Source organism: Procambarus clarkii, chromosome 52, assembly GCF_040958095.1.
Source record: "Procambarus clarkii isolate CNS0578487 chromosome 52, FALCON_Pclarkii_2.0, whole genome shotgun sequence".
NCBI lineage: Eukaryota > Metazoa > Arthropoda > Malacostraca > Decapoda > Cambaridae > Procambarus > Procambarus clarkii.
Window position 1 is genome coordinate 29,757,014 of NC_091201.1, and position 14,606 is coordinate 29,771,619.

Consider the following 14,606-nt stretch of genomic DNA (forward strand, 5'->3'; position numbering starts at 1 on the left):
GAGCCCAGTCGAACAGTTAGAAAGGCTTCACAATCACATTCAAACTGTGACACATACGAGCGCACTCCCAATCACATGTTCGTAACTGGAACCTGGCACTACTTTTTGTATATAATCATTTTTCATGTCATATCCAATCATATGTTATTTCCACAATGTATCAACATCTTGGAGTTCATGCCGGTATATATATGCATCTTGTCTTGAATCCTTTAAAAATGTACTATATTTAAATCTATCCAACACTTCACAAACTTTTATGCTTGAAATTTGTATGTCTGCATTTATATGGAGGAAAAGAATGTGTATGAAGAAAAAAAGAAAATATACGATATCAACTTGTCCTCTAAATAAGAGCGTCGCATTTTGACGTATACTCTACTTAAGGCCAAAAATTGTCATACTAGAAAATAGTAGCGGCTCGCGAAATTGACGTAATGTCCCGTTTTCCGTTTTGGGCACCTCTGGTAGGCTAGAATAAGGGCACTTTAATACGACAGTTTCTTGACGTTGGGAAACCTTAGGAGGACGGGCTGCGTGTATATATAGGTTCGATGACTCGATCGACAGATCGACAGGTTTGCTCCAAAACAAAGGAATATTTCCCTTCACACTTGGTACAGCGGGATAGTACATTCCCAATAGTATACTGGGATAATACTCTCAGGGATGAATATAACAATGCTCAACTTAGATATTCCATCTACTGATTAGAGCACAGCACTCGTCATACATATTTTTGTTGTATTAACACATTTAGGTACATCTGCATTTGTGCAACTACCCTAGACTATATGAAGGGGAGTACGGAGTGTGTCAAAAACTAGCTACGTGACGCTAAAAATCCCATCACACAGGATGGAGCAAAAAAAAAAAAAAAAAAAAAAAAAAAAAAAAAAAAAAAAAAAAAAAAACAACACACAAAACAACTCTATGGACCCTCACACCATATTTCGCTTGCGAATGAGGTTTTAAATTCAGTATAGTAATGAGCTTTTTTTTTTTTAGTACAGTACTGTTAGTTATTCTTTTCAACTCTCAAGAAGTTTGTATCTTAGTTTTCCTTCCCTAAAGTGCCTGTTAGATATGCACAATTAAGTAATTTACCTGGCTTCTAAAACATTCCATTGTCTACTCTGTATGGAAGTAGGTTGGCTTCACTATGGGTAGATAGTTGGCTTCACCTCGAATATTATGGAAAGATGATTGGCTTCACCATGTATACTATGGAAAGGTGGTTGCCTATAGAAAGGCTATACTACAGAAAGGTGATTGTGGAAGTAATAAGGGATGCATTTTTTCTTGCAATGACTATTAAATGTACTGTATAGGCCAAGGAAAGATGCGACCTCCAGATTATTCACTTTTTATAGAACCAAGAACCACCTAAGTGGTTGCAAGGACAGGGTAATGGGGAATGGAACTATTAAAATAAGACCAAGTGAAAATTTAGTGGTAAAAAACTGGCAAAGTTACTGTTTAGCATATTATATTGGTTGAATGTTGTGGAGCTCAAATACGAATGATGAGGACAAGGAATTCCATCTTCATACAAAGAAATTTTATTTACATACACTGTACAGGAATTAATGCTAAATCACAATATATAAAGCCACACTATAAAAGCGTAAGTTAATTATCATTCACATTTCTCAAAGTTCACGACCATTTTAAAAATCAATATGAAATATTTGTCTACCCCTTTCGATGTCTTGCCACAGCCTCTTCCATCTTGGACAGTTTTGACATTACAGTGAAAATGTTGTGAGCTTCCCAATGTGTCCACGCTGTGCCAACTATAACCTGATCAAAATCAAATCAACAATATAAAACATGAAAAGTAGTACAAGAAATTTTAGAAATAACAATTCTGCATTAAAAGCTGCAGAAGAGTGAATGGAGCAAATCTTACCTACTGACTAGCATATAGGTGGACCATATATTGATAATGCATTCTAGTAATGCGCAACATTATTCAGCTTGACAATATATACAAGGTGATATGATTGGGATTAAAGATTGTACAGTACAGTACTTCATACATTCAATTTCACATGAAAGAAGAAGTAAAAATAATAAGCACAATGGAACAACTAGATATCTTTCCATTGCATGAGAGCAATTAAGAAAGATATCCTTGGGCTGATAAACATTAAGCACTGAATGTAGTGAAATGCCCTTTACTGGTAGGAACCCAGTAGCTCTAGTACTGCCTAGCTACACAAGACTTCTTGGACCCAAACATGCCTACCTGCATCAATGATGGAAAGTGTGGAGAAAGAAACTGCTCATGAAAGACAAAAGTGTGGGCAAAGAAAGGAATTGTTTACATTCCAAACCATACCATCTCATTTGTGAGACATGGTTGAGGTAGTATTATGACTTGGAAACATTTGGCTGCCACTGGAACTAGCTCACTTGTCTTTACTCATGATGTGACTGCTTACAGTAGCAGCAACATGTCTTTTGAGGTGTACATAAACAGCACATCTGCTCAGATTCAAGAATCTGTCTATAGACACTTGTTTTTCCCTACATTTTAACACTTGTCTGTAGTGAGACATCACATTATCTCACTATGAATGATCTCTTGTTTTTCCTCTATCGTCATCCTCACAACTATTTTCTTAGATTGAACATTACCACTGACTTTCTTGGAACCCATGACGTGATATATAATAACTTTTATGTTCAGAAACCAAAAAAAGCACAAAAACAATGAAATTCTTCACAAAGAATCCAAGCGCGATCATCACTAGGCGGGAGACACTGGTAAATAGAAGCGCCATGCTCGCAGTGGACCCGTATGTGCATAAACAAACTACGACCACCGAGGCAAGCTACGACTACCGAATCGAATTTCTCGTAGAAATTTACCATGAGAACCGAAAACTACGAGAACAGGGGCATACGAGAACCGAGGTTCCACTGCACTAAATATGATGACTACGAATATGTTAATGGGTTCAATTACTTTTGGTTGCCTAAAATGAAGAAACTATGCATAGAAAGGGCTGTAATTCCTACACACAAACCAACAGAAATTTATACAAATTCCCTTATATTAATATGGAAAGTCTGCATTTTAACCTCACGGACATTATATTATTTTGAATTCAATTTATTGGAGCACAGAGCCAAGAAAACCTTGTGTCACTGTTCAAATACTAATGGATTAACTTACACAAATAGGGAAAGGGGGGGGGGGAGAAGGAAACTATCAGGGGAGAGTGCTAAGCCATTGAAATTATATAGCACTTTGAAGGGATCAGGATAAGGATTTGAGATAAGATAAAGGGAAGGAATGGTACCCAATCACTTGGATAGTCGGGGATTGAACGGTGATCTGCATGAAGTGAGACCGTCACTCTACTGTCCAGTTCAAGTGGTTGGGAAGGAAGGGAAGAGAGCAAGTGTTTTTCTTGTCTGAAATTCAATAATTAAAAATTTAATTTGAGATTGTCATCACAAATGAAGAAAGTCTTCAGTTGAACATTCTGGATGTTCAGCGAGTGAAATTGTTGCAACAAACTATGTACACTAACGAGTTAGTGAATTCATGCACATTTTTTGCAAGAGTTCATGAATCCTGAACCATTTTGCAATGTGTAATGAAATTAACCAGGCACTCAAGAAGCTTCAAAATGAGATTTGTGTTTATAAGAGCAAATGCACAGCAGACTCTGCTTTGCAAGCCTGAAATGTTGTGGAATGCTAGAAGAATGTTCTACAAGCTGCAGCCACAAGATGTGAAAACAGAAATATAGTCAGTCTAAAATAGAACAGCAAGTACATGGAAATAATGAAATATGAAGATACTATAGTACAATACATGGATGTGGATATATATATATATATATATATATATATATATATATATACAGAGCACCACTTGGTTTCCGAACCCCTTGGGGACGAGACCCGTCGGTTAACATGTAAGTTCGTATACGAGAAATAGAGGGGAAAAAATAAACTAGAAATGTAAAAAGAAATTTTTCCGAAAAATTTATGAAAAAAACTCTAGGGGAAAAAATCGTCAGGTTCATGGCGTAAATGCGATCCGTGTTTTGTTTGTACTCATCAATAAGTGAAGTCCTGATCCGCTTTATAAAAGTCCTTAATTGTTCCTAACTGATTATTAAGACGTCTGGCAAACATCCTCTGGATGTTTCCTGCCAGCCTGCAGGCACATCCTGCCTAAAATATACGATGATGTACTGTACATTTAAGAAACAAATCTGGGTCACAGGTCTGTGGAGTGTGGCTAGGCTTACGGAGTCAGCCGGTCCCTCCCCCACCACCAACACACCTCCCCCTCTCCCCCCACCACCGACACACCTCCCCCTCTCCCCCCACCACCGACACACCTCCCCCTCTCCCCCCACCACCGACACACCTCCCCCTCTCCCCCCACCACCGACACACCTCCCCCTCTCCCCCCACCACCGACACACCTCCCCCTCTCCCCCCACCACCGACACACCACCCCCCACCCCCCACCCCAAACCCATACACACACACACACACACACTCTCAAAGGTCACGTGGTTCACAGTTCACTTCAACACCCATATATCGCTTCCTGCCTGCCTGCCTCCTTCCCAGCCTGCCAGCCTGCCTCCTTCCCAGCCTGCCTCCTTCCCAGCCTGCCAGCCTGCCAGCCTGCCTCCTTCCCAGCCTGCCTCCTTCCCAGCCTGCCTCCTTCCCAGCCTGCCTCCTTCCCAGCCTGCCTCCTTCCCAGCCTGCCTCCTTCCCAGCCTGCCTCCTTCCCAGCCTGCCTCCTTCCCAGCCTGCCAGCCTGCCTCCTTCCCAGCCTGCCAGCCTGCTTCCTTCCCAGCCTGCCTGCCTGCCTCCTTCCCAGCCTGCCAGCCTGCTTCCTTCCCAGCCTGCCTCCTTCCCAGCCTGCCTCCTTCCCAGCCTGCCAGCCTGCCTCCTTCCCAGCCTGCCAGCCAGCCTGCCTGCCAGCCTGCTTCCTTTCCAGCCAGCCTGCCTCCCCCCCTGCCATCATGCTAACGGGTAGTGTGTGTTAGGCTTATCTTCGGGAATGAGCCGGTCTCACCCCCACCACCAACAAACCACCCGCCCCCCCCTACATCCCATCTCTCAAGGTCACGCGGTTCAACCGCGTGACTACCACTCACTCCCTGCCTGCAAGCTAGCCTGCCTGCCTTCCTGCCTGTCTGCCTGCCTGTGCCTGCCTGCCTGCCTGTGCCTGCCAGCCTGCCTTTCCCTCCCTAATTCTCACTACTTCCATCCCTTCCTGCCTACCTCCTAGCATCTCTCCCTGCCTCCCCCTCCCTCTTAGCATCTCTCCCTACCTCCTAACATCTCTCCATACCTCCCCCTCCCTCCTAGCATCTCTCTCCCCCCCTCTCTCACTGATTCTCCCCCCCCCCCTCATTCATACTGCCTCCCACCTCAGCTCCATCGTCCATCCACCCACCAGTCAGCCATCACTGACGCAATGCGTGCATTTGGAGCCAACATGGTGCACAGATGTTTCTTGATTGTGCAGATATGTAAAACAAAAGCACAGAATGAACATTCCAGCCTTATGGCAATTCAAAATAATAGGAATAATAGGCCGTGAATCTGTGAAGTCACAGTGGGCAAACTGGACCATCGCCCACCCACCACCACAAGCCGGCGTGACGCTTGGTGGACCCCTTCCTACCCGAACTTTGTTCGGGTAGCATGACTCCCCAACCCCAATCGGGAAACTGGAAGTTTCGGATAACTAAAGTTCGGAAACCAAGTGGTGCTCTGTATATATATATATATATATATACACACACACACACACACACATACCATATTCAAAATATGGTACTTCATCTTAAAACAATAATTTACTAGAAAGCTGTAAATAATGTATCACAAACTGTTTAAAGTTTGCAATTCTTACCATAATAGATTTCATTCTTTTGCAAAAGTTGCCTAATAGGCTTTAAAGTAATTAAATACAATCAAATTAAAACCTAGAATATTACATATGATCAATAATATACTGAGTTACACATCTATCATATTATTACAGAACTTACTTGTAATCCAGCAAGAATATAAAGCTTTGAAAGTAATGGCCGGGTCATTCTGAATACTTCCTTCAACAGTGCTTTTGGTTCGAAGACACTCGGTAGGGCATATGTGTACAGTCTTGTGGCAAACTGTAATATACAAAATTAAAAGACAAGTAATTTGTGAGTGTAAAACTACTTGGAAATCATGCCATGTTGATCAAAGGAGCTTTTTAATCTTGGAATAAATTATATTCTTAAGGGGCTTGAAGCAATGAAATCAGCAAATTTTTTTAAAAAGTTAAAGATGATATAGTAAGACATACCAAGGAATGTGGCAGCACTTTGGTGCAAACTTATATCTTTATGATATATATATATGGTATATTGTATATACAGTACATTGAAAAGATATAATTATAAAATTATTAAGTCTATGTCTAAGTTTGTACGAGTGTGAATTATTGGACATACAAAATGCTGACCTTGGTAAACTTAATTGCACTCATTGCAATCACCTACCTAGCCTGATGTTCACACCTACACTAGATGAAATAATCCCCTAACGAATGATATCCTTTTGTCTGAAGGGAATCACTCATCCAGCAAACCCAATCAACTTTTTTGTTGTTTTTCAGGCACTCAACTTTTCCAGAAATATCAACTTAAGAATGAGTGATGAATATAATGGTACAGCATGTCTGCAAGATATAATAAAACAACTCATCAGCAGAGAAAGCAAAGACCCTTCCAACTCAATATTTGAAATTATAAAGGAACTACTGTCATAAAGAGATGGCTTAATAACAGGCATGTTGAGTCCTATTGATGCCAGATCTATGTTGCATGAACTGTGTGTTTGGAGTGTTTTTGATCAAGAATAGCTTCTCACCCTAATTTTGTGGTATAAATTATGTAAATATCTGTCTTACTACTCTAATGGTAAACTACACTTTGTTTTTCCAATATACATCACCTTTCAAAATTGAAGCTATATGTTACTCACTTTATACCAAAAATATAAGTGTGATTTAAACTGCTACACACACCTGTTTAGTCCAGCTATAATTGTGCTGATTTGTAAAAGTAATTACAAATAAAGTGTCTGAATCTGAATCCAAATAATGCAAAACATGGGGAGGTGTCTGCTCCGCCCATCTCTCTAGGTGATCCAAAGTGAGGGCCACACACATTCATTGTTGAACTGATGCTCACCATCTTAAGTCGATGCTGTTGACAGGGTCGTATTATGTGACCTGGATGATGGTGAATGGCGGCTCCTTGTCCTGCTCTTCAGTTAAATTCTCACCTCTTTATCCCATCACCAATCATGTCTCACTATGTCCACTTTCACCATCTCTCATGAATAATCAATCTACCTCTTGTTTTTACGAGTCACTAATTATCATATTATACTCTCAGTACAGTATGACTACACCATTTTCCCATAAAATTTGTATAAAACAATGCAATCCTTTCATTATATACTATTAGTTAATGTCCTAACAAGCATCATGTAAAAGGGGGCAACAAGTTAATTTTGGAGTACAGTACAGTCATGTATAATTAAAATGAAACTATATGCAACAACAAATGCTTTAACAATGTTGTGTTTTGTGGCACTGACCTGAAATGAAGCAAGTGGTGCTAGCACCAGTGGATATAAAATGCCAGCAAACAGCTGTACTGCTCCTCCTCTCAGCTCTAAACACACTGGGCATTGAAACTTTTGAAGAAGCAATGGGCGCTGAACAAACTGTGGATGCAGAAATTATCTCTATCAATAATTATTGAACATATATGATTCTTTAATTATACATTACACAATATGGCGAGAGAAAAAAACATACCCCATCTACGAATTTTTCCTATAAGTTTATTTCATAATGACAACTCGCGCCCCACTAACACAACTGCCTATATAGTATAGCGAGATGAAAATTATATAGCAATAGTAACTTAAAGCACAAACTATGAGGTAGTACAGAAAAAATGATCATGTATTGGAAAGGGCAAATAGCACAAGAGAAAGAGGGAGATGAAGGTGGGATGACAGTAATAGGGCTTGTTATCCACTTAATTGTGCAGAGTGCCTTAATATGGCACTCTGAGGGTTGAACATTCTTTTTAATTAGGTCATATTTTAATGTCTTTTTTAATGTTTTCACCACTTTTTGTGATTTGAAATGGAAATCGTTAAGTCTGGACACATTTTCACATTAACATTAGCTGAACTTTTATAAAAACAACAAAAATATGTCCTTAATAACTGCACCAGAGATGCAATGGTGATGCACTCTTGATGCAGAGATGCATTAAGAAGTACTCTTACTACTGCATCTGCACCAGGTCGGGGCATGACAGCTGAGTAGACAGCGCTTCAGAGTCATAGTCCTGAGGTTCCGGGTTAGATCCCCGGTGGAGGCGGAAACAAAATGTCACAGGCGGTATTAGTAAACTGAGGCATGGTCGCCCGTGCCACCAGGAACTATGCGCTTGGTCGACCCATACGTGTATCAACAAAGTCACAAGATGAGGCAAAGTTTGTAACCCGATTCAAATTTTCCTAAGAAATTGATTTCGTAACCAGAAAAATTTGTAAAGAGGGACGTTCTCTACCCAAGGTTCCACTGTTCAGTACTGGTTGTTTCTAATTTTGGGCAGATTTTGGACAATTGAATTTTGCCGAGTCCCCAAAGGCATATTGGTTCTACCATAAATGGATTTGTGGATGCTGTTGCTAAGAAGGCCATTCATGCCAATCCCTCTCCCATAAAGAGATTCCTGTTTCAGATTTCTGCCCAGTCATATCACAATCCATGACCATTGGCACGATCACTGGTCAGGTATTGCAGATGAAAAAGGGTCCCGGTAGAAGTCGGGTTTGTTCTTGACTCGCAATAATCTATAATTCGAACCCATAATCAAGAATTATGGGTTCGAATCCCAGCAGTACAGAAATGGACAACAAATACACTCAATTTATGGCTAAATCATGGAAGGACAATGAATCTAATTTTATAAATTAGTATCTATTACATAGCAATCTTTGGAAAATACCATTCTACTTTAGAAAATTTTAACTCATAAGAAATCAAGTCTTAAATAAGATGAAGTCTCGTTGCTCCTGAGTAAATAATAATAATAATAAAAAAAAAAAGAACTCCAATGTCTTACATGATGGTGCAATACTGAACCAGCTATGGCAGGCAGGAACACCACAGGTATAAGGGTAGGAATGAAGGCTTGACTCCTCAGCTTGACTGCTTTCCTGTAGTGAGCGTTGATATATGCAGCAGTACAACTGTTGATAGCTGATAATCCAAACACATAATTCTTCAGTGCAAATCTGTGCAATAAAAGTGTGTTAATCAAATACTGTATTTATTATGCTACATGTTTCCTGTTTTATTTAATAAGAGAGAAAAAATATATACCAGTACAGTATAATGCTGCAAGAAACTTTGATTTATATATAAATATACAGTATCATATGGTACAGAACACTTCAACATAAAATAAAAGCATTACTGTATCTTAGTATGTAAATCAGTATTAACCCCCTAACTGTGCACCCTAAATTAGGTCAATTTCTTCATATGCATAAAAAAAATGTATATACAAAAACATTAATTTCTGATGAAGGGAAAATCATAAACAAAAATTCTAACAATTTTAGTTTGGCTGTATTGAGGTGAAGAAACATTGAAAGATTAAAATTCTGAGAATTAATTTTCATGTTAACTACAGTACTGTACTCTATTTGTAATTGATTTCTCATCACTAATATCTTCCAGGTCCATAGAAGTCCTTGAAATTTTGCAAGGCATTATCAATGATTCCTATGAAGCGACCATACGAGTCATAAATACTCATACTCCGCCCATGTGAAACAGAAACAAGCAACACTTAGTGGGCCAGCCAGAGGCTTAAAGCCCACGCAGGAATATCCCTAAAAAAAAAAAAAAAAAAAAAAAAAAAAAGGTTCCTACCATGGGTATAGATGAATTTATGCATGGCACCATGTCAGGTGCATGTCATGATGTGCCTGACATGATGCCAATTTTTGTTTACTAATTCCCAGAAAGGAAGCTAAAGCTTCCAGGATTGTTACAATATGGCAAACAATTGCAAGAGGTTTCTAGTGTTGAACAATGTTCACATAGAATCTTTTACCTTTGAACATTACGGATACGTGAAAATCTCCCACAAGTTTTTTTTTTTTTTTCAGGGATATTCCTGCGTGGGCCCTAAACCTCTGGCTGGCCCACTAAGTGTTGCTTGTTTCTGTTTTACTTGGGTGGAGTATGAGTATTTATGACTCGTATGGTCGCTTCAGTAAGATTTTGTCCCATATGTTTAACAACATCTTCTGCTCTGTTGAATCTAAGTTGAAATCTTAATGGGTTTGTAACTGTGTTAGATAACGTTCCAGTGGTCTGTCAGGGCATTTCTCCACAGTGCTGACATTTCCTCTCATCTTCCAGAACCTGTAAGCCTATTGCCCATGCACATGGGTATCCAAGCCTGATGCAATGTAAGTGTACTTCTGTTGCTCTACTGCTCCTTTTCAACAAACTAAGTGGTTCGTAGTTGGTTGAATTCTTGTACCAACCCGCAGATCCTGATGTTGCAACTGCTGTGTTGTAATCACTGTACATCTTTTGCATTGCTCTGTTTCTAATGAGTGGCACACCAGACTACAATGCTTGAGACAGCAGTAGTTAGAGGATTAAACAGAATATTGCATATAAAGTGGTGTGTAGCTATTTTTATCTTATACTGTATTCTAAGAAATATAATCAACGCTGGTCTATAAACTATTGATTACATTTCTGTAGATTATATGTGCAAATATTTACAAAATTAAAAACAATATTAAAAAATTAGAGATGTCATATCTTGATAATTATAAGGCTTTATAAGCAAAACCCATTTTTTATAGTGAAAAAAGTCATATGACAAACATGTCAAAATATATGACATATATCGTTTGTGAACTCTTTTCATCATTTGACGTAAGCCATCATCTAGGGATAATATTGAAAAAGAATTAATTCTTATAAAGCCACTGACATGTATAGAATACTTACACATCTGATGCTGGCTTCCATTCATTTATAATTATTAATGCTTCATTAAGGGATTCCATTTCAGCACCACTAAAATTTTTATGATCAAGTGTTGCTGTAATTGTTGTGGTGTCATCCTGGACCTATCAAAGGGAACAAATTTATAAAATATGAAAGTGGATTACTATCACATGGACTCAAAAGTGTGAATATAAAAGTGGTTACAATAAGCCACCTTGTCTGTCATGCTTATTGTAATGAAGTGTAAAGAGGAAATAAATACAAGTAACCTCAAAAATCAACACTAAACTCACCCAGACAATACAAGCATTTGGCATCCTTCTTATCTGTGTACTTAAATGAAATCCATAACACTGTGCACAAATTATTAAACCCCTTTCCCCCTTTCTAACAACAAACAATCATTTCATACAGTCGGGGCTCATTCTCGATACACAAACGAGAATTCCAGGTTCAAATCCCGGAAGACACATAAAGGGCGCATTGGGCGGGAACATTCAAATGAAGTTTTATTAATATAAATTTCTTTCGAAGAACACACTAAGCATTATACAAGGCTGCAGGTTCCTCACCCCTGATTTGTACCTTTCTTTACAATTAACAAAGAAATTTTGTTAAAATACCCCTGTTCGATTTAGCCACACACACCATATTATCCATTTGTCATCCTTGGCAGCTTAAACTAAACTGCTGTCATCCTGACAAGTCTTGGAGATGTAATATGAATACTAAGTAGCTTTGGTGTAGAAAGTAGAAGTAGAAAGAAAAGAAAGACTAAGAAAAGAAGACTAAAAGAATACACACACCAAAAGAATAGGGGTGGTAGGAGAAGGAAATATCAAAGTGTTCAGAGAGGATCCACAAGGTCTTCTCTGAGTACTCTATTTTCTTCTCCGAGGCTATGGGTCCCCTGCACTAGCACCAGAGGTGGTACCCCTTCTAGGCATAATAATAATAATAATAATAATAATAATAATAATAATAATAATAATAATAATAATAATAAAATCAAATCTACCACGAAGCCGGGTACACCTCTCGGTGTATATATAATTCAGATAGATAATTAATTAATTAATTACACAGATAATATATCCCGTAGCTGTGTACGTAATTATTATACTCTACCGCCATGTCTGATAGAGCAAGTCAATCTTAGAATTATGTGAAGGAGAGCCCGGGACGCCGTCGGTTGAGTGTGAACCCACGTCAAACATTAGCCATCAAACCCTCGCTAGCAAACACTAGCCAGCAAGCACCAGTCTGTGGTTGGGCACGTTTGCTGTCACCTAATGTTTCTGTTCACCTTGGAGTATGTGGGTATTACACGTAAGTTAGGAAACTGTTATAAGTTGCATCCCTTTAGAAGGTAAATAGTTGACTTAAAGGAACCTCGATAAGCTTATATAAGTTCAGGCTTTATGTCCCCGACAACGGGAATTTCTTAATGTTCACAGTGAGTGTTAGCTGGAAATATTCGCAAGAAATATTTACGGTAAGTGTTAGGGGTTCAATTCAAGTTCAAGTATATTTGAGCTACTTGAAATAATAAAATGCATCACAAAAGTAGCTTATAATAAGTCCCTCAAGAGGATAACATTTTCATAACTACATAAAAAATAATCATATTTTACATCACAAATACATTTACATTAATTCAATGATTGTCACATTACAAAATATTTTTAAATAATGTTAATATTACATTCTTTGTTCAAAATGTTTGAACTTCGTAAGAATTGTCTATACAGTACCATTATCACACATTCATACAGTATGGTGAGTACACTACAAACTTCTTTTTCTTTATATTGTTCAGGCAATTTACATACCATCACTATCACATACAACATAGTAATGGTATGTGAGCTTGCGGCATACTACAAGAATGTAAAACATCAATGCTACATTCTCTCACAAACCCAATGTACCTTCTTGTATATATATTAATAAATAAATAACATAATTTACAGCCTGCGTTGAAGAGACAATGTCAGTTAATAAGCGAGGTCCAATAACAATGATGTCCTAAATGCCAAAACTTTGTTAACTTTTAAAGTAAAGATGAAAAAGCTCATCAAAGCAAATGGGAGGACCTTCGACAAGCCGCCGGCTTCCTGTCCTCGTCGAGGCCACTAGTGTTAGTGGCTCTCAGGTAAAGTCACGTGAACAATATATATGCAATGTCCTGATCAACACTCCACGTCGTGCCTCTCTGTCTTTACCTACCGAGCCTTCACAATTAACATGAAGTGTTTAAATTAAGTATTTTTAAAATTATACAATTATATATTAACCTTTAACTGTCCTGTCTCTTACATACTCCTTTTCTTTTGCATGAAAACAATCACCACCTCTGCGTTACATTCCTTCTATGGTGGTGTTAATGGTTTCTTAGGCAATGTAATACATTCCTGCACTACATCATATTTTGCAACACTATAAATTAAAGTTCTCATATATCCACTCTTGTTATACCTTAAAATGCATTGATTATTTCTGCCCACATTGTGAAATATGTTAATTAATTTAATACCTCCCCCACCTCTCAATAGTCTGATCACCAAGGTTACATTTACAGAAGCTTAATCCAGTATGTAAATTCAATTCCAGCCTCGTTATCTCAATTATAGCATTTCTTGGCCATCCTAAAATTATTTACGTGTCATTGATTTGCACCTTCTCCAACATAGTCAACCTTTACCAACAAAATGACAGGTGTATTATAATCGATGAGTGATCTCTCGTTAGTACTTATGTATAACAGGCGTCGCACAGGAACTCTCTCTTCCTTACCACAACAGGGCCAAGACTTTCAAATATTGTAATTTCTTCCGGCACTGACCCTATAGATGGTTCAACTCAGCTTCTAAACTCTCATGGATGTATCTTTTCATCCGATGCTTCTGTTCTCCTAGCAGTAATTAGGTACCCGGGAGCTAGGCAACTGTTATGGGGTTGCATCGCGGGAAGGGTCAGTAGTTCGACCTTGGGAAGATCTCAATGCAAGTCTATATTATATAAGCCTGTATGTATACACACACAGGCTTTCTGTCCCCGTCTAAATTTATTAAATAGTTTGCAGAGCTGGAAATGTTCGCTGGAAGTGTTCGCTGCGACGATCAAATCTTCTAATATTTACAAAGTGTATCGGTAATATACACCTTGTGTACAAGCAATTATTCGAATACATTTGTTCTTTTGCAGGACTTTTATTCATATTAAATGCTAAAATATAAGTTTTTTAAACATAATAATAGTAATTGTTTCTATATATTCCAATTTTCTTAAAAAAAATAATATATTATCACTAGTTTGTGATTTGGATATAAGTTAGATACTGTGTCTCAATCCCTGACACTAAGTTTGTTGGCGTAAATATTTGTCATTTTTTTTACATAATTTATTTTTAATAAATAATAGGATTTGCTAAAGAAGTAATTAGTTACCTAAATTTTACACATACTTAAACCAATGGAAAAATATAACTAGTTTA

At 38.2% G+C, this 14,606-nt stretch overlaps 1 protein-coding gene across 3 annotated transcripts; it reads right to left on the reverse strand.

The window, feature by feature from the left end:
* Positions 1-1,546: 1,546 nt before the first annotated feature.
* LOC123763607 (transmembrane protein 126A) lies at positions 1,547-12,368 on the reverse strand. Of its 3 annotated transcripts, none has more exons than XM_045750824.2 (6): positions 12,239-12,368; positions 11,111-11,232; positions 9,195-9,366; positions 7,645-7,773; positions 6,045-6,167; positions 1,547-1,803 (listed from the first exon to the last, which is right to left on the reverse strand). In XM_045750824.2, exons 1-6 carry the CDS (start codon positions 12,242-12,244, stop codon positions 1,696-1,698), a joined length of 660 nt encoding a protein of 219 aa, XP_045606780.2. In that variant the 5' UTR covers positions 12,245-12,368; the 3' UTR covers positions 1,547-1,695. The 3 variants fall into 3 exon arrangements, with proteins under 3 accessions (XP_045606780.2, XP_045606781.1, XP_045606779.2); XM_045750825.2 differs by having other exon boundaries at positions 12,193-12,331; XM_045750823.2 differs by having other exon boundaries at positions 12,221-12,259.
* Positions 12,369-14,606: the final 2,238 nt, after the last annotated feature.

Bases quoted from the DNA above. Each gene is read 5' to 3' on its own strand.
- LOC123763607 (XM_045750823.2), bottom strand. From the start codon at position 12,244: ATGGCGGTAGAGTATAATAATTAC. The intron at 11,233-12,220 runs GTACACAGCTAC...TCCCTTTGATAG, and splicing joins CGGTAGAGTATAATAATTAC to GTCCAGGATGACACCACAAC. The intron at 9,367-11,110 runs GTAAGTATTCTA...TTTATTGCACAG, and splicing joins TGGAAGCCAGCATCAGATGT to ATTTGCACTGAAGAATTATG.